Source organism: Bos grunniens, chromosome 9 (assembly GCF_055505025.1).
Source record: "Bos grunniens cultivar Pamir isolate PY7600 chromosome 9, Bosgru_T2T1.0, whole genome shotgun sequence".
Taxonomy (NCBI): Eukaryota; Metazoa; Chordata; class Mammalia; order Artiodactyla; family Bovidae; genus Bos; species Bos grunniens.
Window position 1 is genome coordinate 68,438,405 of NC_141173.1, and position 26,619 is coordinate 68,465,023.

Genomic DNA, 26,619 nt, shown 5'->3' on the forward strand with positions numbered 1-26,619 from the left:
CCATGGGGTCACTAAAAGTCGGACACGACTGAGCGACTTCACTTTCACTTTTCACTTTCATGCCTTGGAGAAGGAAATGGCAACCCACTCCAGTGTTCTTGCCTGGAGAATCCCAGGGACGGGGGAGCCTGGTGGGCTGCCGTCTATGGGGTCGCACAGAGTTGGACACGACTGAAGCGACTTAGCAGTAGCAGCAACAGTATACATTTAAAAATTTCTCAGTCTTCCCATCTTTTAATCATGAGTCAAGCAAGGCCCTCACAACTGTAATACATTAGTGCATTGTCCACATCATCAGAGCATACTGAGGTCCAGATTAATCTCAGATGTAGGAAGGCTATAGTCTCAGAGGATTTGTGTGATTAGCCACAGTTCTCATTAAATCAGCAGTTTTAAGTTGAACAATTAATTTTTACCTAAATCAGGTACAATTTCCATTAAATATATGTCATTTAGTCTCTGTAGAGTCTAAATGTATGTTACTACACATACTCACACATATTTCTTTAAGAAAAAAAATAAAAAACAACAAAAAAGAAAATATGATTTACATAATGAAAAAACTTTATAGTGAATTTCAGTCATCTTTTTGTTAAATATGCATATGCTGAACGTAGCATGTAGTTTATAAGCTAGATATTAAATTAACTTTCAATGCTATTTCACAGCTGTAAAATTGACCATTTTATGTGGGAAATTACTCTTCCTGGCGGGGAACAGACTAATGATTCTGTAGACCTATTTTTGGTAATACATTGATGCTAGAGACTGGAATAATAAACTCTGATGTGCACTTCTTCCTCAGAATTGTAAGGATCACACTGATGGACCATATTGCGATAAATGTCTTCCTGGTTTCTATGGTGATCCTACTAAAGGAACCTCTGACGACTGTCAGCCCTGTGCCTGTCCACTCAATAGCCCATCCAATAAGTGAGTAACAAACTTACCTCTTTCCAGAGTTGGGAATCTGGTTCTGCAAGTGTATTTTTGATATAGAATTTACCCTTTCTCTTGTCACACATAAATAAATAATAAAGATGTACATAAATTTATCAGGAAGATAATATGAATCTTTCTAAGTATAAAATATTTAAAGCTATGGCTGTTTATTCCATGAAAATTTTAATATTTTTAGCTCTAGTTTTGGGGAGTTAGTATCTAAGAGAGAGAACTCAAATAGAATTTCTAAACCAACTCCAAAGAACAGACATATATTTTACAAACTTAGCCCAGCCTTCCACAAGTCGAAAGCAGCTTCTTGAAGGGGAAGCAGAGAATGCCGACCCCACAAAGAGTCTGGCTGTGTGTGCAGCTGTCTCGTGAACGCTGGTGGACCACGAAAGAAGTGTACCTTCTTGAACCTCTCTGCTGCCATTTTCTTTAAATATGTTTTGTATAGTTTGTATTTCATTATGGGAACAGCTACTTTTCCACAACCATTGATACACAATTCAAAATGTGATGGAACCTGGGCTTTGTGCTTCTGCATGTTGATCAGCTCTTAGCTACATGCCTTTAGTGTGTATGTATTTGATACGTGTACTTCTGGTGCTTCTACTTTGGCTGTAACTAGGCTGAGTTGGGCACGACTGAGCGACTTCACTTTCACTTTTCACTTTCATGCATTGGAGAAGGAAATGGCAACCCACTCCAATGTTCTTGCCTGGAGAATCCCATGGACAGAGGAGCCTAGTGGGCTGCCGTCTATGGGGTCGCACAGAGTCGGACACAACTGAAGCGACTTAGCAGCAGCAACAGCAGCAGACACATACCCACAGATACACACACACACACACACACACACCCCTTCATACTATATTAAAAAATACTACTAATAAAATGCTGCTTATTTGGATCCCAGTCACACACTGTAAATCTTAGGCAACTCATAAATCCCTCAAAAAGGTAAAATAAGAAATAAATCTAGTTGACCTTTAAGCAACAGTTTTATCCCTTAGTTATTGCATGATTTATCATATTATCATATATCATATTGTATATATATTTTTATCTTATTGAAATAGTTTAATGGTATTATAAATTATAAAATATTGAAATATCGATGATAGCACTTTAGTTTGCATAAAACACATCATGAAAAGTTTAATGCAAACTTCATACAATTTTTCTATTCATCTGGCTATCTTTGTTTTTTGAAAAATTTTCTACTTGTTCATCTGAAACAATAACTTTGTATAGCAGACTTTTTAAAGTATATATTTTGTCTGATCTTCCCTTTACCTTTTAGGGGAACACATTATTTCAGATGCTGTAATTCACTTTCCCCTCAGGGGTAACCATCCCATAAGCAAATATGTAAGCAATACCCTAAAACCAAAAATCTTGTTTTATTTTAATTAAGCATATTAATTATAATAATAATCAATACTTTTTATTAGTAAACATTGTAAGTAACTATAGTTTTAAATCAAATTTTAAAAAATTTTCTTAAAGGTTAGCTTAGTGCTTAATAAAATTCATATTTTTGTATGTAATTTTCATCTATTTCTGAATGCTGTAGTAATCCTTGAAGAGCAAAAATTTTTCATGATGATTACATGTTACAGGTTAAAAAGTTACAACTTTTTAATGTGAAGGTGTTACCAAGCTGGTCATATTTTGTGGTCTTATCTAAGATATTCCTAATAAAAATGGTCTTTTACTGCTAGGGTCCATGAATACCAGAAGTTAAAGATTTTGAGATTAATTCTGTCATTGAATTTAAAAGTTATCTTAGGAATTACGCTTCCTGCACTTTAGCGCACAGGAAATCTTTTTACTCTTCCCTGACAGCATCCCTCCATCAGAATTTCCATCTTAGTCATTGGAGAGGAAAAGAAGAACTAAGATCTAATGAAAGCAGACTACTACATTCTAGGCATAGGGTCAGGCATTATACTTAGCATTATTTTACACCCACTTATTAAAGTGTTTCTGAAGGTTAAATAACGCCAAATATAATACCTGACCCTATACCTAGAATGTAGTAGTCTGCTTTCATTAAATATGAAGAAAGGAGTTTTCAAGTGGGAAAAGAGCATTATAGTGCCAATTTTTGGAACTGGAACTCCTTGATTTAAATGCTGAATTTCATTCTTTCTAGCCGTATGACTCTGGGAAAGTAACTTACATTCTCTGTGTCTCAATTCTCTTGTCATAATTAGGACCTTCTCAGAGGGTTGTTATGAGAACTACATAAATTGAAGTGCACCAAGCACCTAAAACCATGATTGAACATGGTGAGCCTAATACTGAGACTGATCATTTATTAAGTAATTTACTCAGCCATAAATTAAAGTATCAGAGTTGAAATTTTGTTTAAAGTCCATGTGCTTTGCATTCCCCTGCATTAAGGGGTCTTTACATTACATACAGTCTTACATTAAGGGCTTCTTTAAAAAACACTGCATTTTAAGCAATAACATTAAGAGACTTAAATGGGGAATGGGGTAATATATATTAGTGATCAGAATATTTTCAGAATTGAGGGCATGTGCCTGGATGGTTACCAAACTGAAGATCTTTTGGCAACCAGGGATGTCAGAGAAGAGGAAGAAGGCTAAAAGGAAATCTGGAAAATAATGAGTATGTTGGACATCCATGACACAAATCTTGCTCTCTGGTGTACTTGTGAAGGGTTAGATCAAGCGATGGAGAACTGACTCACTCACTTCAGTGGAATTCTCCAAAACCATCCAATTTACACAAAACTTTAAGAAAAACAAAGGGATGGCATCTGGTTACTCATCTGCATTGCACTCCTGCGCAACCAAAATATCTATGGCATTAGCATAACTGTCAGTCCAGCAGAGCTGGCCATTCATAGTACCACATGAATCCTAGCCTAAAACATTTGCAGAATTATATAATCGAGTGAATATATAGACCTTATGAATTTATCCTCAAATTGTACTGGTATTATTATAAATATGGATGAGCCATTAGGGACAGAACTTTGCTTGGATAATTATAGGCATTCATGACCCATCCTTCTCTGTTCACTGTGCTTCTACTTTAAAATGGATTCTAATTGTGCTCCTGAAAGAAAAAAGTCAGCAAGCATTAAACACCATCCATCATCTGTCAGTGATAAAAAGAATTGAGGTTCTAGTATCCAGTGATAAAATGTTCCTAAGTATGGTATTCCGGTTTGATATATTGTGCAGATCTTGACTCTTTAAGGAAAGCTCAATAATAACAGTAATGAAATATTTAAAGATCCTTTCATTTAAGGTGTTTTCATTTACATTACACAATTGTTAAATTATTAGGTTATAATTTTATCCTTACAAGTAGAATTGGCAGTAGAGTGCAAAAACCTATTTTAAATGCCAGCTTTAAATGTAGCATTTGTAGAGGGTATTATACCCAATACTTATAATAACCTAGAGTGGAATATAATCTGCAAAAAACCTGAATCACTTTTCTGTACACCTGAAACTCACAATAAATATTGAAAATCAACTACAATAGATAGGTGGCATTTTTGTTTAAGTAAAAAGAAGGAACAGTGACAATTCACTTTGTTTAAAAATTTATGTTTAGAGGTATTAGGTTTTTTAAGTTTACCACAATTTTGAAAGTTAACATAATTCAGCTGCACAACTGTGATGAGACAAAATGTAATTTTAATCTAATAACCTGAATTTGTATTCACTAAATAATGGGATATTTAATGACTTAGAGAAACTCTCCTTTTAAAAATGTTTTTGAAAAGTCATTATTCTGATAATCTGAGTTAGAAACTCAGAATAAATTGACTAGTCACATATTATCCAGGAGATGTGATTTGAATGTTCGCAGACTATTTAGGAAAAAAAAAATTCAACTAAAGGTTGCTGCAACCTTCATCTAGAAGTGTAAGGCTTAGTGATGGTTTTGCCTTGTGATTTATCTATTTAATCCCTGGTCATAAATCTTATAGATCACAGCATTTTGGCTCCAAATTTCTTAGATAATGTTGCAAAATAAATCAAATGTGTAGGGAGATAGAGATCGATTGGTATAATTATTATGATGTATGAATACAGACAAGCATATAATATTTAAATTATACGTATATATCACTTTATCAACTATTTACAGTATCCACTGTTTGCTTAGCCATCTCATCTTGGTGATGTATATATTCCAGCTATAGATTGTAACTAGGTAGTGAAATTTATCTCTAGAGAAGCAAATAAAATTGTAAACATTTCAAATGTTTATATTCTTTTAATTCTGGCATCACATAACTTATAGATTAAATATGATAAGAAACAGACACATCACAGTCCTTGAACTCTTAGGATATGTGTGTTATATAATAAAATTAGAGATATTCTTGGCACAAAGCTGAACAGAGAGTAGGCTCATTGTGAATAATACTTTTTGTGTGCATCAGAAGTACTAACCTTTAAATTTTTGAAAGAATTGACCACTTTTATAGTGGACTTTTGGGCTCAACCTAGAGGCCACATTCACTTATGGTTGTTAAGTTCAGTTCACTTCAGTCGCTTAGTCATGTCTGACTCTTTGCGACCCCATGAACCACAGCACACCAGGCCTCCCTGTCCATCAGTAACTCCTGGAGTTCACCCAAAGCCATGTCCAGTGAGTTGGCGATGCCATCCAACCTTCTCATCCTCTGTCGTCTCCTTCTCCTCCTGCCCTCAGTCTTTCCTAGCATCACAGTCTTTTCGAATGAGTCAGCTCTTCGCATCAGGTGGCCAAAGTACTGGAGTTTCAGCTTCAACATCAGCCCTTCCAATGAACACCCAGGACTGATCTTTAGGATGGACTGGTTGGGTCTCCTTGCATCCAGGGGAATCTCAAGAGTCTTCTCCAACACCACAGTTCAAAAGCATCAATTTTTCAGTGCTCAGCTTTCTTTATAGTCCAACTCTCACATCCATACATGACTACTAGAAAAACCATAGCCTTGACTAGATGGACCTTTGTTGGCAAAGTAGTGTCTCTGCTTTTGAATATGTTGTCTAGGTTGGTCATAACTTTCCTTCCAAGGAGTAAGCCTCTTTTAATTTCATGGCTACAATCACCATCTGCAGTAATTTTGAAGCCCAAAAAAATAAAGTCTTGCACTGTTTCCACTGTTTCCCCATCTATTTCCAATGAAGTGATGGGACCAGATACCATGATCTTAGTATTCTGAATGTTGAGCTTTAAGCCAACTTTTTCACTCTCCACTTTCACTTTCTTCAAGAGGCTCTTTAGTTCCTCTTCACTTTCTGCCATAAGGGTGGTATCATCTGCATATCTGAGGTTATTGATATTTTTCCTGGCAATCTTGATTCCAGCTTGTGCTTCTTCCAGCCCAGCATTTGTCATGATGTACTCTGCATATAAGTTAAATAAGCAGGGTGACAATATACAGCCTTGACGTACTCCTTTTCCTATTTGGAACCTGTCTGTTGTTTCATATCCAGTTCTAACTGTTGTTTCCTGACCTGCATATAGGTTTCTCAAGAGGCAGGTCAGGTGGTCTGGTATTCCCATCTCTTTCAGAATTTTCCACAGATTATTGTGATCCACACAGTCAAAGGCTTTGGCATAGTCAATAAAGCAGAAATAGATGTTTTACTGGAACTCTCTTGCTTTTTCCATGATCCAGCGGATGTTGGCAATTTGATCTCTGGTTCCTCTGCCTTTTCTAACACCAGCTTGAACGTCTGGAAGTTCACTTGGAGAATTTTAAGCATTACTTTACTAGGGTGTGAGATGGGTGCAATTGTGCAATAGTTTGAGCATTCTTTGTCATTGCCTTTCTTTGGGATTGGAATGAAAACTGACTTTTTCCAGTCCTATGGACACTGCTGAGTTTTCCACATTGGCTGGCATATTGAGTGCAGCACTTTCACAGCATCATCTTTCAGGATTTGAAATAGCTCCACTGGAATTCCATCACCTCCACCAGCTTTGTTCATAGTGATGCTTCATAAGGCCCACTTAATTTCACATTCCAGGATGTCTGGCTCTAGGTGAGTGATTGCACCATTGTGATTATCTGGGTTGTGAAGATCTTTTTTGTACAGTTCTTCTGTGTATTCTTGCCACCTCTTCTTAGTATCTTCTGCTTCTGTTAGGTCCATACCATTTCTGTCCTTTATTGAGCCCATCTTTGCATGAAATGTTCCCTTGGTATCTCTAATTTTCTTGAAGAGATCTCTAGTCTTTCCCATTCTATTGTTTTCCTCTATTTCTTTGCATTGACTGCTGAGGAAGGCTTTCATATCTCTCCTTGCTATTCTTTGGAACTCTGCATTCAGATCCTTATATCTTTCCTTTTCTCCTTTGCTTTTCGCTTCTCTGATTTTCACAGCTATTTTTAAGGCCTCATCAGACAGCCATTTTGCTTTTTTGCATTCCTTTTCTTGGGGATGGTCTTGATCCCTGTCTCCTGTACAATGTCACGAACCTCTGTCCATAGTTCATCAGGCACTCTGTCTATCAGATCTAGTCCCTTAAATCTGTTTCTCACTTCCACTGTATAATGAGAAGGGATTTGTTTTAGGTCATATCTCAATGGTCTAGTGGTTTTCCCCAATAGTTGTTAAAGTTGGTACTTATTCCAAGATGAAAGGAAAGTTAAGGAAATGTTCAATTCAGCAACATTATTCAGAAATTTTAGAATGTTAGCCATTTTAGACAATTTGCCACATATTGTTTTGTGTCCACATATGAGATTATCAGGTATCTTACTGGTCCCATCTATCAGAAGGAAAACAGTAAACTCCAGAGAAATTAAATGCCTTGATCACGATCATAGCTTGCTTATGGCAGAACAAATATTAGAATCCATATATTCTGATTCACCTCTCTGTGCTTCTTCCAGTGGGGCTATAGAAATAGAAACAATTATAGAGACATTGAAGAGAGGAAAAAAATTTAATAGAACTTAATGTCAGAAAAACTGTGAATGTCCATTGTAAAAAACGACTGCTGTTTGGTGATAGCTATGATAACTCAAACTTAAGAGACTGAAGCAGAATGAAAAGCTACAGGTTTAATTATTAATACCTAATAAGTAACTAGGGCTTCCTTTTTGGCTCAGACAGTAAAGAATCTGCCTACAATGCAGGAAACCTGGATTCTATCCCTCACTCAGAAAGATCCCCTGGAGAAGGGAATGGCAACCCACTCCAGTATTCTTGTCTGGAGAATTCCATGGATAGAGGAGCCTGGTGGTGTCTATGGTGTCGGAAAGAGCTGGACACGACTGAGCAGCTAACACTTCCCACTGAAATGAGTAACTAAATGCCTTCAGCATTAAACAAACCAACATATGTTGGCAAAATTTTTAAACTGTTCTTAAATTATAACTATAACTTTGTGACACTATGCTAGCTATTTGCTTTCATACTTTATCAGCATGCAGACTTTACTCAGATCATGTTCCACTTTTGCTGAATGGGAAGCTCATGTTTAGAGAGACACAGAAAATATGCAATTCTAATTACAAAATCCAATTATGGATATTCCATCAGATTTCACACTATTTGAAGACAATTAAAGAAATATGTTTGCTTAATGAGTCTCATGAGAATAAGTAGAACAGAGGTAATTAAACTGCAATAAGGAAAAGCCTATGGACAAATTTCAAAAATTCATGTGGCCCAAACCATAGTAAGTAAGATGAGTTTTCCCTTCATTCCTCTCCTCTTCTTCTTGGTCTTCCACTCCTTCAGCAGTTATGCATGGACAATCTCACCATCTTACCCTAGTTTCCTCAATCACTGACACAGTGCAGCATCTTATCCCATTTTATCTTTCTTCCCCTGAGCAAGAGTTCCAGATAACAATTAGTTAGAAGGAGTACTGCTCCACTATTGTACATGCAAACATAGAACATGTCCTGATTGTCTAACCCTCAATGTTGAAAACTTTGTGCTAGTAATGAAAGAATTCATTACTTCCTATCACATCACAGGAACCAGGAGGTTTCTGGGTTCCCTCTTGCATTGGCTGTAAGAAAGTTCAAAGCCACATGTTGATCTGCCACTATGAAATGAAAATATTGTACAGTATATACATATCAGATCAGATCAGTCACTCAGTTGTGTCCAACTCTTTGCAATCCCATGAATCGCAGCACGCCAGGCCTCCCTGTCCATCACCAACTCCCGGAGTTCACTCAGACTCACGTCCATCGAGTCAGTGATGCCATCCAGCCATCTCATCCTCTGTCGTCCCCTTCTCCTCCTGCCCCCAATCCCTCCCAGCATCGGAGTCTTTTCCAATGAGTCAACTCTTCGCATGAGGTGGCCAAAGTACTGGAGTTTCAGCTTTAGCATCATTCCTTCCAAAGAAATCCCAGGGCTGATCTCCTTCAGAATGGACTGGTTGGATCTCCTTGCAGTCCAAGGGACTCTCAAGAGTCTTCTCCAACACCACAGTTCAAAAGCATCAATTCTTTGGTGCTCAGCCTTCTTCACAGTCCAACTCTCACATCCATACATGACCACAGGAAAAACCATAGCCTTGACTAGACGAACCTTTGTTGGCAAAGTAATATCTCTGCTTTTGAATATGCTATCTAGGTTGGTCATAACTTTCCTTCCAAGGAGTAAGTGTCTTTTACTTTCATGGCTGCAGTCACCATCTGTAGTGATTTTGTAGCCCAGAAAAATAAAGTCTGACACTGTTTCCACTGTTTCCCCATCTATTTCCCATGAAGTGGTGGATGCCATGATCTTCGTTTTCTCAATGTTGAGCTTTAAGCCAACTTTTTCCCTCTCCACTTTCACTTTCATCAAGAGGCTTTTTAGTTCCTCTTCACTTTCTGCCATAAGGGTGGTATCATCTGCACATCTGAGGTGATTGATATTTCTCCCGGCAATCTTGATTCCAGCTTGTGTTTCTTCCAGTCCAGAGTTTCTCATGATGTACTCTGCATATAAGTTAAATAAGCAGGGTGACGATATAAAGCCTTGACGTACTCCTTTTCCTATTTGGAACCAGTCTTTTGTTCCATGTCCAGTTCTAACTGTTGCTTCCTGACCTGCATACAGGTTTCTCAAGAGGCAGGTCAGGTGGTCTGGTATTCCCATCTCTTTCAGAATTTTCCACAGTTTATTGTGATCCACACAGTCAAAGGCTTTGGCATAGTCAATAAAGCAGAAATAGATGTTTTTCTGGAACTCTCTTGCTTTTTCCATGATCCAGCGGATGTTGGCAATTTGATCTCTGGTTCCTCTGCCTTTTCTAAAACCAGCTTGAACATCAGGAAGTTCACGGTTCGCGTATTGCTGAAGCCTGGCTTGGAGAATTTTGAGCATTACTTTACTAGCGTGTGAGATATACATATACCCATCCATATAAATGCATTTTTATAATATGAATTCTGTACTCTAAATATACCCTTAATTTTTATGTTAATTTTTAGTTTTTTTTCTCTTTTATTGCATCATTTTATCTTAATGTACATATTTTGATAGAATTAAATACTTTCTGGAACAAATTGGATTGTATCTGTGTTTGTACCTTGACATATGTAAATACACACATATGTTCACATACATATTAATTTATATGTACATATATACACTTAACTTATAAATGGATCAACATAAATATAAAAATCTACATTCAGTCATTTAAAAAGACTACTTCTTTGTGTAGATCCTTACTATTTATTCTGGCAATAGCTTCTCTTGCTCCCTGTTTGTGAAAAATGCCTGCTATTCTTAATCACTTGTGTCTTCTGTGGAGTGACTAAGCCAGGAAGCAGAACAGTGCCTCTGCTGGTGTGAAGCTGGCCAATTACAGTTAGATGACATAATCTTGGAATTTCTTGAAGTTAGCAAAGATCTTCCAGTTACCTCTTTCTTTCATAGAACAGTTAGTTTCACATATTTGCCAAAATCAGTGTCAAGTTGCTGCATTTGCCAATCCAAATTCTATAGACATTTCTTGATGTAAATGTTTATTTCTTATTCTAATTTTATGTTTGTGGCTGAATACCATCTTCTCCATAGTTATAACTACAGTTGCAGCAGCAAGGGAATGAACCTGTTTACATTGTTTAAAGGGTATTGAAGCACAAATACAAACATATTTTATGAGGAGCTTTTATTTAGACTCATTGTGTCAAGTAGTTACACCACTAGAAGTTTGTGTGCTAAGTCACTTCAGTCAAAGTTTAAATTTACTTAATTCTGAATTAAGAAGGTGTGAAGGACAGGGAAGCCTGGCATGCTGCTGTCCATGGGGTCACAAAGAGTCAGACGGACACGGCCTTGTCACTAAACAGCAACAGATAGGGAAAAGAGAACATCAAGTTAGAAAAAAAGTTTTGGATTCCGTGCTAAATTCTCCTGGAAATTAGCATATGACTTGGGACAAGAAAAATTATGCCCACCAACCAACTCATAGGATTTTGTGAAAATTTGATAGAATTATTCATAAAAGCTTGCTAAAAATGTAAAGAGCTAGTCAAGTCTGATATATTTTTATTTAATTTTTTCTGAAAAAGCATTGTTTTTTGTCAGTGAGTGCATTTTACATTACTTCTGTCATTCTAACCAGTCTGTTGCTTCCTGACCTGCATACAAGTTTCTCAGGAGGCAGGTCAGGTGGTCTGGTATTCCCATCTCTTTCAGAATTTTCCACAGATTATTGTGATCCACACAGTCAAAGGCTTTGGCATAGTCAATAAAGCAGAAATAGATGTTTTTCTGGAACTCTCTTGCTTTTTCCATGATCCAGCGGATGTTGGCAATTTGGCCTCTGGTTCCTCTGCCTTTTCTAAAACAAGCTTGAATATCTGGAAGTTCACAGTTCACGTATTGCTGAAGCCTGGCTTGGAGAATTTTGAGCATTACTTTACTAGGGTGTGAGATGAGTACAATTGTGAGGTAGTTTGAGCATTCTTTGGCATTGCCTTTCTTTGGGATTGGAATGAAAACTGACCTTTTCCAGTCCTGTGGCCACTGCTGAGTTTTCCAAATTTGCTGGCATATTGAGTGGAGCACTTTCACAGCATCATCTTTCAGGATTTGAAATAGCTCAACTGGAATTCCATATATATATGCCTTAATATACTGTATTGGTGTTTTTCTTTCTGCCTTACTTCACTGTGTATAATAGGCTCCAGTTTCATCTACCTTGTTAGAACTGATTCAAATGCTTTCTTTTTAATAGCTGAGTAATATTTCATTGTGTGTATGTACCACAATTTTCTTACCCATTCATCTGTCAATGGACAGCTAGGTTGTTTCCATGTCCTAGCTATTGTAAACAGTGCTGCAATGAACATTGGGATACACATGTCTCTTTCATTTCTGGTTCCCTCAGTGTGTATGCCCAGCAGTGTGATTGCTGGGTTGTATGGCAGTTCTGTTTCCAGTTTTTAAAGGAATCTCTACACTGTTCACCATACTGGCTATACTAGTTTGCATTCCCACCAACAGTGTAAAAGGGTTCCCTTTTCTCCACACGCTCTCCAGCATTTATTGTTTCTAGACTTTTTGATAGCAGCCATTCTGACTCATGTGAGATGGTACCTCATTGTGGTTTCGATTTGCGTTTCTCTGATAATGAGTGATTCTGAACATCTTTTCGTGTGTTTGTTAGCCATCTGTATGTCTTCTTTGGAGAAATGTCTATTTAGTTCTTTGGCCCATTTTTTTGATTCAGTCGTTTATTTTTCTGGTATTGAGCTGTAGGAGCTGCTTGTATATTTTTGAGATTAATTCTTTTAATTAAGCCCATTTGTTTATTTTAGCTTCTATTTCCATTACTCTGGGAGGTGGGTCATAGAGGATCATGCTGTGATTCATGTCAGAGAGTGTACTGCCAATGTTTTCCTCTAGGTGTATTATAGTTTCTGGTCTTATATTTAGACTTTTAATCCATTTTGAATTTATTTTTTGTGTATGGTGTTAGTGTTCTAGTTTCATTCTTTTACAGGTGGTTGACCATTTTCCCAGCGTCACTTGTTAAAGAGATTGTCTTTTCTCCATTGTATATTTTTGCCTCCTTTATCAAAGATAAGGTGTCCATAGGTGCATGGATTTATCTCTGGGCTTTCTATTTTGATCCATTGACCTGTATTTCTGTCTTTGTGCCAGTACCATACTGTCTTGATGACTGTAGCTTTGCAGTATACTCTGAGGTCAAGCAGGTTGATTCCTCTAGTTCCATTTTTCTTTCTCAAGATTGCTTGGCTGTTTGAGGTTTTTTTTGTATTTCCATACAAATTGTGAAATTATCTGTTCTAGTTCTCTGAAAAATACCATTGGTAGCTTGATAGGGATTGCATTGAATCTATAAATTGCTTTCGGTAGTATATCATTTTCACTATATTGATTCTTCCAATCTGTGAACATGGTATATTTCTCCATCAATTTGTGTCATCTTTGATTTCTTTCATCAGTGTTTTATAGTTTTCTATATATAGGTCTTTTGTTTCTTTAGGTAGATTTATTCCTAAGTATTTTATTCTTTGCATTGCAATGGTGAATGGGATTGTTTCCTTCATTTCTCTTTCTGTTTTCTCATTCTTAGTGTATGGAAATGCATGGGATTTCTGTGTATTAATTTTATATCCTGAAACTTTACTATATTCATTGATGAGCTTTAGTAATTTTCTGGTGTTGTCTTTAGGGTTTTCTATGTAGAGGATCATGTCATCTGCAAACAGTGAGAGTTTTACTTCTTTTCCAACTTGGATTTCTTTTATTTCTTTATTTTCTCTGATTGCTGTGGCTAAAACTTCCAAAACTATGTGAATAGTAGTAGTGAGAGTGGGCATCCTTGTCTTGTTCCTGACTTTAGGGGAAATGCTTTCAATTTTTTGCCATTGAGAATAATGTTTGCTGTGGGTTTATCATATATGGCTTTTAATATGTTGAGGTATATTCCTTCTATACCTGCTTTATGGAAAGTTTTTATCATAATTTTGTCAAAGGCATCTATTGAGATAATCATATGGGTTTTATCTTTCAATTTGTTAATGTGGTGTATCACACTGATTAATTTGCAAATATTGAAGAATCTTTGTATCCCTGGGATAAAGCCCACTTGGTCGTGATGTATGATCTTTTTAATATGTTGTTGGATTCTGTTTGCTAGAATTTTGTTGAGGATTTTTGCATCTCTGTTCATTAGTGGTATTGGCCTGTAGTTTCCTTTTTTTGTGGCATCTTTGTCAGGTTTTGGTATTAGGGTGATGGCGGCCTCATAGAATGAGTTTGGGAGTTTACCTTCCTCTGCAGTTTTCTGAAAGAGTTTGAGTAGGATTGGTGTTGCTGCTGCTGCTGCTGCTAAGTTGCTTCAGTCATGTCCAACTCTGTGCGACCCCAGAGATGGCAGCCCACCAGGCTCCCCCATACCTGGGATCCTCCAGGCAAGAATACTGGAGTGGGTTGCCATTTCCTTCTCCAATGCATGAAAGTGAAAAGCGAAAGTGAAGTCGCTCAATCGTGTCCGACTCCTAGTGACCTCATGGACTGCAGCCTACCAGGCTCCTCTGTCCATGGAATTTTCCAGGCAAGAGTACTGGAGTAGGTTGCCATTGCCTTCTCCAGGATTGGTTTTAGCTCTTCTCTAAATTTTTAGTAGAATTCACCTGTGAAGCCATCTGGTCCTCGGCTTTGTTTGTTGGAAGATTTTTGTTTCCAGTTTCTATTTCCATGCTTGCGATGGGTCTTTTAAAATTTTAAATTCTTCCTGGTTCCATTTTGGAAGACTATGCTTTTCTAAGAATTTGTCCATTTCTTCCAAGTTGTCTATTTTATTGGCATATAGTTGCTGATAGTAGTCTCTTATGATCCTTTGTATTTCTGTGTTCTTTTGTGATTTCTCCATTTTCATTTCTAATTTTGTTGATTTGATTCTTCTCCCTTTATTTTATGATGACTCTGGCTAATGGTTTGTCTGTTTTATTTATCTTCTCAAAGAACCAGCTTTTAGTTTTCTTGATTCTTGCTATAGTCTCCTTTGTTTCCTTTTCATTTATTTCTGCTCTAATTTTCATTATTTCTTTCCTTGTACTAACCCTGGGTTTCTTTATTTCTTCTTTTTCTAGTTGCTTTAGGTGTAAAGTTAGGTCATTCATTTTATTTTTCTCTTGTTTTCTTGAGGTAAGCTTGTATTGCTATGAACCTTCCTCTTAGAACTGCTTTTACTGAATCCCATAGGTTTTTGGTTGTCGTGTTTTCATTTTCATTTATTTCTATGTATATTTTTATTTACTTTTTGATTTCTTCCATGATTTGTTGGTTATTCAGAAGCATGTTGCTTAGCCTCCATCTGTTTGTATTTTTAATAGTTTTTTTTTTCCTGTAGTTGACATCTAATCTTACTGCATTGTGATCAAAAAAATACTTGAAATGATTTCAACCTTTTTTAATTTACCAAGGCTAGATTTATGGTCCAGGATGTGATCTATCCTGGAGAATGTTCCGTGTGTACTTGAGAAAAAGGTAAAATTGTTGTTTTGGGATGAAATGTCCTATAGCTATCAATTAGGTCTAACTGGTCCATTGTTTCATTTAAAGCTTGTGTACCCTTGCTAATTTTCTGTTTCATTGATCTTTTCATAGGTATGTCCTTCTTTGTCTCTTTTCATGGTCTTTATTTCAAAGTCTATTTTATCTGATGTGAGTATTGCTACCCCTGCTGTCTTTTGGTCTCCATGTGCATGAAATATCTTTTTCCAGCCCTTCACTTTCACTCTGTATGTGTCCCTAGGTTTGAGGTGGGTCTCCTGTAGACAGCATATATAGGGGTCTTGTTTTTGTATACATTCAGCCAGTCTTTGTCTTTTGGTTGGGGCATTAAACCCATTTACATTTAAGGTAATTATTGGTAAGTATGAACACATTGCCATATGCTTTGTTGTTTTAGTTTTGAGTTTATAAACTTTTTCTGTGTTTCCTGTCTAGAGAAGATCTGTGTTGAAGAGCTGGTTTGGTGGTGCTGAATTCTCTCAACTTTTGCTTGTCTATAAAGCTTTTGATTTCTCCTTCATATCTGAATGAGATCCTTAAGTACAGTAATCTGGGTTGTAGGTTTTTCTCTTTTATCACTTTAAGTATGTCTTGCCATTCCCTTCTGGCCTGAAGAGTTTCTATTGAAAGATCACTGTTATCCTTATGGGGATCCCCTTGTGTATAATTTGTTGCTTTTCCCCTGGTGCTTTTCATATTTGCTCTTTGTGTTTGATATTTGTTGGTTTGATTAATATGTGTCTTGGGGTGTTTTGACTTGGCTTTACCCTGTTTGGGACTCTCTGGGTTTCTTGGACTTGGGTGGCTATTTCCTTCCTCATTTTAGGAAAGTATTCAATTATTATCTCCTCAAGTATTTTCTCCTCCCCTTTCTTTTTGTCTTCTTCTTCTGGGACTCCTATTATTTGAACGTTGGGGTATTTAACATTGTCCCAGAGGTCTCTGAGGTTGTTTTCATTTCTTTTAATTCTTTTTTCTTTTTCCCCCTCTGCTTCCTTTGTTTCTAACATTCTATCTTCCACCTCACTTATCCTCTCTTCTGCCTCAGTTATTCTACTGTTTATTCCCTCCAGGGTGCTTTTGATCTCAGTTATTACATTATTAATTATTGATTGACCCTTCTTTATTTCTTCAAGGTCCTTGTTAAACATTTCTTGCATCTTCTCAATCCCTGTCTCTAGTCTATTTATCTGTAACTCCATTTTGTTTTCAAGATTTTGGATCATCTGTACTATCATTATTTTGAATTCTTTTTCAGCAAGACTCCCTGTCTCCTCCTCTTTTGTTTGGTTTACTGGGCATTTATCATGTTCCTTCACCTGCTAAATATTTCTCTGCCTTTTCCTTTTGTTTAGATTGCTGTGTTTGGAGTGCCCTCTCTGTAGGCTGAAAGTTCTTCAGTTCAGTTCAGTTCAGTTCAGTCGCTCAGTCGTGTCCAACTCTTTGCGACCCCCATGAATTGCAGCATGCCAAGCCTCCCTGTCCATCACCAACTCCCAGAGTTCACTCAGACTCACGTCCATTGAGTCAATGATGCCATCCAGCCATCTCATCCTCTGTCGTCCCCTTCTCCTCCCGCCCCCAATCCCTCCTAGCATCAGAGTCTTTTCCAATGAGTCAACTCTTTGCATGAGGTGGCCAAAGTACTGGAGTTTCAGCTTTAGCATCATTCCTTCCAAAGAAATCCCAGGGCTGATCTCCTTCAGAATGGACTGGTTGGATCTCCTTGCAGTCCAAGGGACTCTCAAGAGTCTTCTCCAACACCACAGTTCAAAAGCATCAATTCTTCGGTGCTCTGAAAGTTCTTGGTTCCTCTTTATTGTGGGGCTTGCTCCCTGTGGGTGGGGTTGGACTAGTGGTTGTCAAGGTTTCTTGGTTAGGGGAGCTTGCGTTTGTATTCTGGTGGGTGGAGCTAGATCTCTTCTTTAAGAAGTGCAGTGAAGTGTCCAGTAGTGAGTTTTGGGGTGTCTATGGGTTTGGCATGGCTTTGGAAAGCCTGTCTTTTAATGCTCAGGGCTGTGTTCCTGCTTTGCTGGAGAATTAGCATGGTGGTCTTGCTCTGGATTTTGTTGGTTCTTGGATGGAGCTTGGTTTCAGTGTAGGTATGGAGGCCTTTGGTTGAGCTCATGTCTTATTAATGTTACCTGGAACTGGGAGTTCTCTGATGTTCTCAAGTTCTGGAGTTAAGCCTCCTGCCTCTGGCTTTTGGTCTTATTCTTACAGTAGCCTCAAGACTTCTCCATCCATACAGCACAAATCATAAAACATCTAGGTTAATGGTGAAACAATTCTCCACAGCGAGGGACACCCAGAGATGTTCACAGAATTACATGGAGAAGAGAAGAGTGAGGAGGGAGACAGAAGTGACCAGGAGAAGAGGGGAAGTCAAAAGGGGAGAGAGCCATCTAGCCAGTAATCGATTTCCTAAGGGCTTTCCACAGTCTGGAACACCCAGAGAGATTCACAGAGTTACATAGAAAGAGAAGAGGGAGGACGGAGATGGAGGTGACCAGGAGGAACAGAGGGTGAGTCAAAACAGGAGAGACTAATCTAGCCAGTAATCAGTTTCCTAAGTGTTCCCCACAGCCCAGAACACCCAGAGAGATAGATTCACAGAGTTAAGTAGAGAAGAGAAGAGGGAGGGAGGAGACAGAGGTGACCTGGGAGAGAAAAGGGAGAGTCAAAAGGGGAGAGAGCAATCAAGCCAGTAATCACACCCCTAAGTGAAAATGGATACTGAAGATTAGATTCTTAAAGGTACAAAATTGATAACAAATACCAAAACCAAAGATTAAAAATCTAGAATAGAAGTTAGACTCTCAAAAAAAAAAAAAAAAATATTAAAAATATAAAACAAAATCAATCACAAAAATTATGAAAAATATATATATGAAATTTGCTTTAAAATAGGGTCTTTTTTTGCAAGGTAATAGGTTATAAAAATAAAAATTAAAGGAATGATAATGAACTTAAATTATAAGAAAAATTTTAAAGTGATAATAGTAAAAATATATCTAGGAATTTCTCTGGAGCTTTTGTGGGCAGTGTGGGGTCAATTCAGTTTCAGATAGTTCCTTGTTCCACCTTTCACTTGTTCTCAAGGTCTATAGGCCCCCTCCAATGCTTAGTCAATGTTAACTACAGGGTGTTAATCTGTTGCGCCTGTAACTTCCAGAGCGGTTCCCTCTTCGTTTATTTTGGCTTCCTCTGTTTGCAAGTCTCTTCAGTGTCTAATTTCCACCCTGACACAGGGGGCAAATGTGGTCATTTATTTAGGCTCACTTGTTCAGTTGTGTTGTGGTGAGGGATGGACCCTGCAAATAAATATCGCTGGTGTGTGTAGGGAGTGCTCACAGTATATAGACCACACTGGGTTTGCCCCAGCTCAAGGTGGTGTGTTCTTCCTGGGTCTACACTGCTCAGGCTCCAGAATGTTCTGCAGGGGCACTGTCCAAAGTGAACCCTGCATTTCATACATTACCCAGGTCTAAGATGCTCAGGTTCTCAGGTCCTCCGCAAGGGCATAGACTCAGCTGAGTGTGTGTTTTATGCCCTTCCCAGGTCTGAGCAGCTCAGGTGACCAGGCGCTTGGCGAGTGCACTGTCCCAAGTGGGCTGTGCATCTTAATCACCTCCCTGGCCCCAGTTGCTCAGTTTCCCAGGAGTGCCATGAAGGCACCGTCTCAGGTGTGCTGTGTGTCTCCTCTGAGGAGTTGATCTCAGGCTGTGACCTTCCTGGGAAATGGCAACTGTCCAGGATCCCAGGAAGATGTGGTTAGCAACTGGGAGCCTGCTCACAGTTTGGTGGAGGATGCCGGTCTCTGGAGCCAAGATTGCCCCTTGCCTTCTGGCTCTGGCTGTCACACACCTACCTCTCTGCCTCTGGGAGAGGCCTGTACAGTGCTGGCTAGCTCTCTTTTGGTATTCACGCACTCCTTTGTTCTGTGAGCAGGCCAGGCTGCACCTTAGAGCCTTTTTCGGGAAAGATCTCTTTTTTCTCTCTCTCTGGTGATCTCACAATTTGAGTTGCTGTCTCACATTAGTTCCCTCAGATTGTCCTCAGGGCATTCAGACCCAGTCCTTACCCTAAGCATCGATTACACAGCCCACCCCTCCTCATCCAGCCCCCGCTTGCTGGTGGCGGATACGAGCTTCTGAGCTACTTTGCTGGCAGTTGTGGTTAGGAGCATATTCTGTGTGTGTTTTTTTGTTTGTTTGTTTTCTCTTGGTTATGTTGCTCTCTGAGATTCCAAAAACCCCCTCAGACCCTCCTGTGAGAGGGTTTCCTACTGTTTGGAAACTTCTCTTCCTTTCATGACTCCCTCCTGAGGACGGGTCTCAGTCTATAACTCTTTTGTCTCTCTGTTTGTCTTTATATTTTGTCCTACATCCTTTCAAACAGAATGGGCTTCCTTTCTGGTTGCCTGGTGTCCTCCGCCAGCATTCAGGAGTTGTGTTGTGGAAGTTGCTCGGCATTCAAATGCTCTTTTGATGAATTTGCGGGGGAGAAAGTGGTCTCCCTGTCCTATTCCTTCACCATCTTTGGACAGGAGAGCGTGGTTTCCTTTCAGTCATCATAGTCCCACATGGGTGGGGACCCTAGGGGTTTTTTTTAGTTAAGAATTACTTTCTCTGTAGATGATAAGGCGATTAAATAATGCCAATTTTAAAAGAAGGCATACATGCATTCTAGAGGTTTGTCAAAATCCAGTCTTCCTTTTATGTCTGAAAACAATAGTAAATCATGGAGTGAGAAATTTAAAAAAAATGTTTCTTTCCATTTTTACATGTGCCTCTTCTCTTCAATGCAGTCATACTCTTGCCAAGAAAACCACCCTTGGTGTGCTCCCCTTGGTGTGCTCCCACAGGCTACACTCTGAAAGATGGGTCTCTTCTCATAGATCGCAGGCTGAGGATGGCTTGTTCTTCTGCTTGTAGTAGCCACCTTAATGTGACATCTTTAATTTGAGTAAGATTTGTATACTCAATATGTATCGGACCAGAATTTTCCCCATTTACCTCAACAGATTCATGTAAAATGCTTCACTGAATTGAAAAAAAAATACTAATTTTTATTGGGCTGTGGTTGATTTATACTGTTGTGTTGGTTTTGGGTGTACAGCAAAGTGAATCAGTTATGCATATTAATATATCCACTCTTTTTTTAAAGATTTATTTCCCATGTAGGCCTTTACAGAGTACTGAATAGAATTCCCTGTGCTATACAGTAGGTTCTTGTTCCCAGGTGGCTCTAGTGGTAAAGAATCCACCTGCTGATGCAAGGGATGCAAGAAATATGGGTTCTATCCCTGGTTCGGGAAGATCCTCTGGAGGAGGGCATGGCAATCCATTCCAGTAGTCTTGCCTGGAAAATTCCACGGACAGAGGAGCCTGGCAGGCTATAGTTCATGGACCCACAAAGAGTCGGACACAGCTGAGCACACATAGATCCATGTTGTAGAATTTATATACAGCAGTATGTATATGTAACCCTAATGTTCCAATTTATCCCCCTCCCTTACACCGTGGTAATCAGAAGTTTATTTTCTGCATCTGTGATGATACTTCTGTGGGGTTTTGTTTTGTTTTAATGATAAAACTACTTGGTTCTAATAGCTTGCTACTATCAACAAGTAAGAATTATTAAATCTTTAAAAATAACCCAATCAAAAAATGGGCAGGTCTAAATAGACATTTCTCTGAAGAAGACATACAGGTGACCAGTAGGCACCTGAAAAGATGTTCATTGCTAATTATTAGAGAAATGAAAAGTAAAACCACAGTGAATTATTGCTTCACACTGGTCGGAATGACTATCATCAAAAAGTCTACAAATAATAAATGCTGGAGAAGGTTTAGAGAAAAGGGGGAATCTTCTTACACTGCTGGTGGGAATCTAAATTGGTGCATCCACTACAGAAAATAGCATGGAGGTTCCTTAAAAAACTGAAAATAGAGCTACCATGTGGTCCAGCAATTCTACTCTTGGACATATATCCAGAAAAAAACAAAAACTCTTAATCTGAAAAGATACACGTACCCTAATGTTATAGCAGCACTATTTGCAACAGCCAAGACATAGAAATGACCCAAGTACACATCAACAGACAATTGGTTTAAGAAGATGGGCTTCCCAGGTGGCTCAGTGGTAAAGAATCCGCCTGACAATGCAGGAGACATGGGTTCAATCTCTGGGTTGGGAAGATCCCCTGGAGTAGGAAATAGCAACCTTTTCCAGTGTTCTTGCCCGGAAAATTCCATAAACAGAGAAGCCTGACAGACTGCAGTCCTTACGGTTACAAAGAGTCGAACACAATTGAGCATGCATACTCACACACACGGTGCATGTGTGTGTATATGTGTGTGTGTGTATATATATATATATATATTTCTCAGCTACAAAAAGAATGAAATACTGCCATTTTCAGCACCATAGATAGACCTAGAGAATATCATACTAAATGAAGTAAGTCAGAGAAAGAAAGACAAGTATTATATCACTTACATGTGGAATCCAAAAAAATAATACAAGTGAATGTATATATAGAATAAAAATAGACTCACAGATGTAAAAAACAAATTTATGGTTACCGAAAGGGAAAGTGAGTAGGGGAGGGATAAGTTAGTAATATGGGATTAACGGACACAAACTACTATACATAAAATAGATAGGCAACAAGGACTTACTGTATAACACAGGGAACTCTTCAATATCTTCTTATAACCTATAATAGAGAATAATCTGAAAGATATATACATAGAACTGAGTCATTTTGCTGTATACCCAAAATTAAAACAATATTTTAAATCAAGTATAGTTCAATTAAAAATAAAGAAATTATTAAATCTTTACAGGACTACCATGAGTTAAGCCACAGGGATAATATTAAAAAATAGTACCCGTGATCTGACCTGCACAAAAGTTAAGAAAGTATTTCAAAGTCATGAAACTGTCAAGAGTAAAATGAATTCAAGACTTGCAGTTAAATTTGTTGTTCTTTCTTTAATTCATTTAACCATCAAGCAAGATTATACTGAATTGTCCTGTCATATATAATAGAAAATAAATCTACTTAGGGAAAGCATGATGGGAGAAAGATTAATTGGGGGCATATCCTTTTAAAATGGTTAAGTAGCAGAACTCACAGAATTCAAAACAGTTGATGGCTCTTCAGAGAGCCATTGTGTCACTCTCGGGGTAAGGGTCTATGCATGAAAGGTATCACAAGACAAAGAAATATGGCCAGAGTTGAGCATGTTGGTGAAGGCTAAAGCTAGCACATAATCACACTGCTGATTCCTGACTTGGTATTCAACTCTGTTATTTCAGACCCCAAATAGAAATACATGCAGAGAGGCAAACTTTGGAACATAGCAGAAATATGAAATGGCAACATGGTTCTAGTTTGTTTGGATTTGTTAGAAATTTAGGCAGAATATGCTTGATCTTATCTGAAAGCTTTTCCAAGAGTTCCATCTGTGTAAACAGCTGACCCATGAGTACACATGGGCAGTGGCCTGAACACACATGCACGCACGCACCCAGCCACCCATGACAGCAGTACTGGGCAGAGGAACCCCATCACCACCACCACCACCACTATCACTGCTTCCATGACCACATTCTGAGTTTTCCAAAATCTATAACAGGTTCCTTTGGGTTGCTTCAAATTCATCAGGATTTGGCTGGAGAGAAAACATGTAAGACTATGTTTTGCCAGGCCTTGCCGAGGTCCAGCACCAGCTGATCCAGGGAGTTCGAAGCGGGGACGGCGTCGGCGAGGATCAGGATACAATAGCTTCAATTAGATATTAATTAGAGATGTAAAGAGTAATAGAATGAGGATAGCTCAGTAGGAAAATTCAGTGGAGAAAAGAGGCTGAGTAGCTTGGTTTACACAGGAGACCAGTAAAACTTCAAGACAAGAAGTTTGCACCACTTACATACGCCGCAGGTGTCCTTCTGTTCTCCCAAAGGAGAGGAGACACTGAGGCCTCCCCGGTTGGATCTTAGAAGCCCAGGCAAAATTAGTAAGCTTGGTGGGTTCCGTGCTCCAGATGGAGACTCAGCCAGAGTTTAAACAGAGAGTGTGACATGGGCAGACCAGTATTTCGAGAAACTGATCCCAATTCTTTATTTTCCATGATCTACTTTTATACACTGAGATGTTATGCAAAAGCCACGTGGGGTCAGCAGTCCTGACTTTTATCAAAGTCAGGTGCTTCATACAAATGTATACAGAGGTCTTAGGGGTGTTACATCATCTTCTGGCCAGGGGGCCTGCTGACAATTTATGACCCTCTCCTTGTGACAGCGGTCAGTCAACCAGGACACTTATTTCTCCAGGGGTGATTATTCTTAAAAAAGATTCCACCTTCTGAAGGTACCAGATAAAGTTACATTCCTATAGGGTGAGGGTGTAGTGGGTTTTAATTAAGGAAAGAATTTACTTAGCCTAAGGTCTAACGTGATTAGTATCAAAGGTTAATACTTATTTCTTCTATATATTCATTAATGTGTGTAAGGGCAGGGGATGTGGAGACTTAGCAACAAACATTGGCTCAACAAATGAAAAACCCTTCACCAATACAATTTCTAATCAGCCCATTATACTTATACTAATAGTTTTCTAACTTCTCTAAAAAACCTGTTTTTAGAAGGTTTAAAGCATCTCATGCCTCTCACAGTTGGGAGGCTGTGAGCAATCACATGTGGCCGGACAAGCCTGTCAGGCAGGCTAGAGAAACTTCAGAGGAGTTTGTAGGTTAAAACACTCCTGTCACGCCCAGGAATTATTATTAACTGGAGCTCTAAGTTAACTCCTTCTCTGAAAGAGGTGGTGGGGGACAGCCCCCCGTAAAGTCAGAGTTGTAGGTAAGAGCACAAAGTAGTAAAGTAGGCAGGCTCTGGTTATGGGGGTAGATGCTCGAGGATTTCCAGGGAGACTCCTGAGGCTCGATCCTGCCTTTGTGTATGTCGAGCCTCCTTCCTCATGACCTTTGTCATGGGCGGAGTGCCTCACGCTGGCAGGCCTGAGGAATCCCTCAAGAGCAGCTGTAGGATCCTGATGTTTTTGTTCCTGATGTTTGGGGACACAGAACACTCAAATATCAATTACTAACATGTTACAGGGACACTTTTCCACTGGACTGTATTCACATCTGAAGAAATAGGCGTATCATTTCACCCTTGACTTCCCAGACCCTAATCTCCATCTGTGAGATAAGAATGACTACCCCGTACCCTTTTGTCACAGCAATATTGAAAGAAGAGAAATGAAAATATTCTACTAATGACTTTGTGTATGTGTTTCTTCCTTGTCCCTGTTGTTCTCCAATGGCATCAACATAGCTTTAGCCCGACATGCCATATGGACCGAAGTCTTGGCTTGATCTGTGATGAATGCCCTGTTGGGTACTCAGGACAACGCTGTGAGAGGTAAGCATGTACTCAACTGTCTTTCACTGTGATTTCCACCTTGGGAGTTATAAAACCACAGGCATCATCATCTTTTGCACTGCCCCAGAAAGGCCACCACACTTGGTGAGTTGAAATAAAGTTTCTTACCACACTTGTCAAACAAATGCATTATATTCTTATAGTTTATTTATTCTCTAGAAATTGCTCCATAAATCTCCATTCACTCAGAGAATGTTTGATTAATGTTTTAATCTTAAAGGTTAAGCATTAACCTGCAATCTTTCTAGAAAGTATTGCTCAAGTGGAAAGTCATGCACTTTAAGATTTATCTTGCTGTCTACATTGGCAACATTTATTTTTCATAATTAGCTTTTTGTCCTTAAAATGTAGCTTAAGTGTGTAGTTCATAGTTCAGCAAGTGATCCATAATTCACCTTAAATATATTTGAAAATTGAAACCAAATGTAATTATTACCATGATTTATATGCCCATCTAATTGTTTCTAAGTCAATATTTTAATTCCTGTTGATTTTACTAGATTGTTTTGCATTGGATCCAGGATATTATTTTCTGTAACTTGAGTGATTATTTTTTCTCCTAAAATCTTTCCAAGGAAAAGTTTCTTCCGTATTTCAGGTTTACTGAAAATGGAACAAATTTCTCCCATGATATTGTTGACCAACACAACTCTCTGGTTGTAGCATTGAAAACAGTCCCTTTTGCTGCCATTGCTAGAGATTAGGCAGGGTTGGAACTAGAGGGAGGGGTAGAGGAAATGACCTGCTTTCACCCAGCATCACCAAGGTGAACACCGCAGAAGGCTGTTTCTGCCTATCCTTTCCTGTCCTCTTGGCAGCCATCAGGTCTGTTTCAACCAGACTGCATAAAGTTAATGAAGCAAGGGCCAATCACCCAGAGAGAATTCAGCCAGCAGCTAGCAGTCTGTGGACAAAGTGCCAATGACAGCTCTGAGCAGCAACAAGTACTGTTTGTGAGTACGGCAGCATTTGTAAATTTGTAATGGAGGAACAGAGCTGAAATAAAGAGGATTCAATTTTAATTGAGAAACTGAAAGTCTTTGATTGTGCTTATTTTTTTTATTTAAAGGAGGGCACATGCATGGCAACCCACTCCAGTGTTCTTGCCTGGAGAATCCCAGGGACGGGGAAGCCTGGTGGGCTGCCGTCTATGGGGTCGCACAGAGTCGGACACGACTAAAGCGACTTACCAGCAGCAGCACATGCATATTACTTACTGTAATAGCAGAGCATACCATTGCCTGGACAGATTTACATCAAATGCCTAACCACTCTGGCTCACTACAGGCAACTTTTTTTTTTTTTTTTTTTTAGCAACTGGAAAATGACAGCTGTGCTGTCATACAAGGCCATTTAATCCACCAATCTAGGTGAGCTTAGTCTCTGATGTATTTGTACCGCTCTGCTCCATAATATGTATTTTCTACATGTTAGACAGTGGTTTCTGAGCCACCTACAATTTAAACTCCTACATTTTATTTAATAAACATTTGTTTATCAGCTATTATGTGCTGAGCACAGGGCTAAACTAAACACAGGTTATAAGCAGATGTACCCTACCATCCTTGCCCTCAAGCAGCTCACATTTTTAATGTGAGTGAGAATAGTTGATTGTATTCTGGAGAACATTCTAGTCTGAATAATAAAATTCACCTAGGAAAGAGATGCTTGAAAGAAAGTATGGTTTCCTTTCTAAAGTCTATTAATT

General features: G+C 38.7%; 1 protein-coding gene across 3 annotated transcripts in view; it reads left to right on the plus strand.

Moving 5' to 3' along the window:
• Positions 1-26,619, plus strand: part of LAMA2 (laminin subunit alpha 2) — a 707,472-nt gene that overhangs the window by 424,411 nt on the left and 256,442 nt on the right. For all 3 annotated transcript variants that reach the window (XM_086317880.1, XM_086317878.1, XM_086317879.1), the window contains 2 exons: positions 806-933; positions 24,804-24,890. In XM_086317880.1, the coding sequence (XP_086174006.1) occupies positions 806-933; positions 24,804-24,890 (215 nt within the window). The remainder of the gene's footprint in view (positions 1-805; positions 934-24,803; positions 24,891-26,619) is intronic.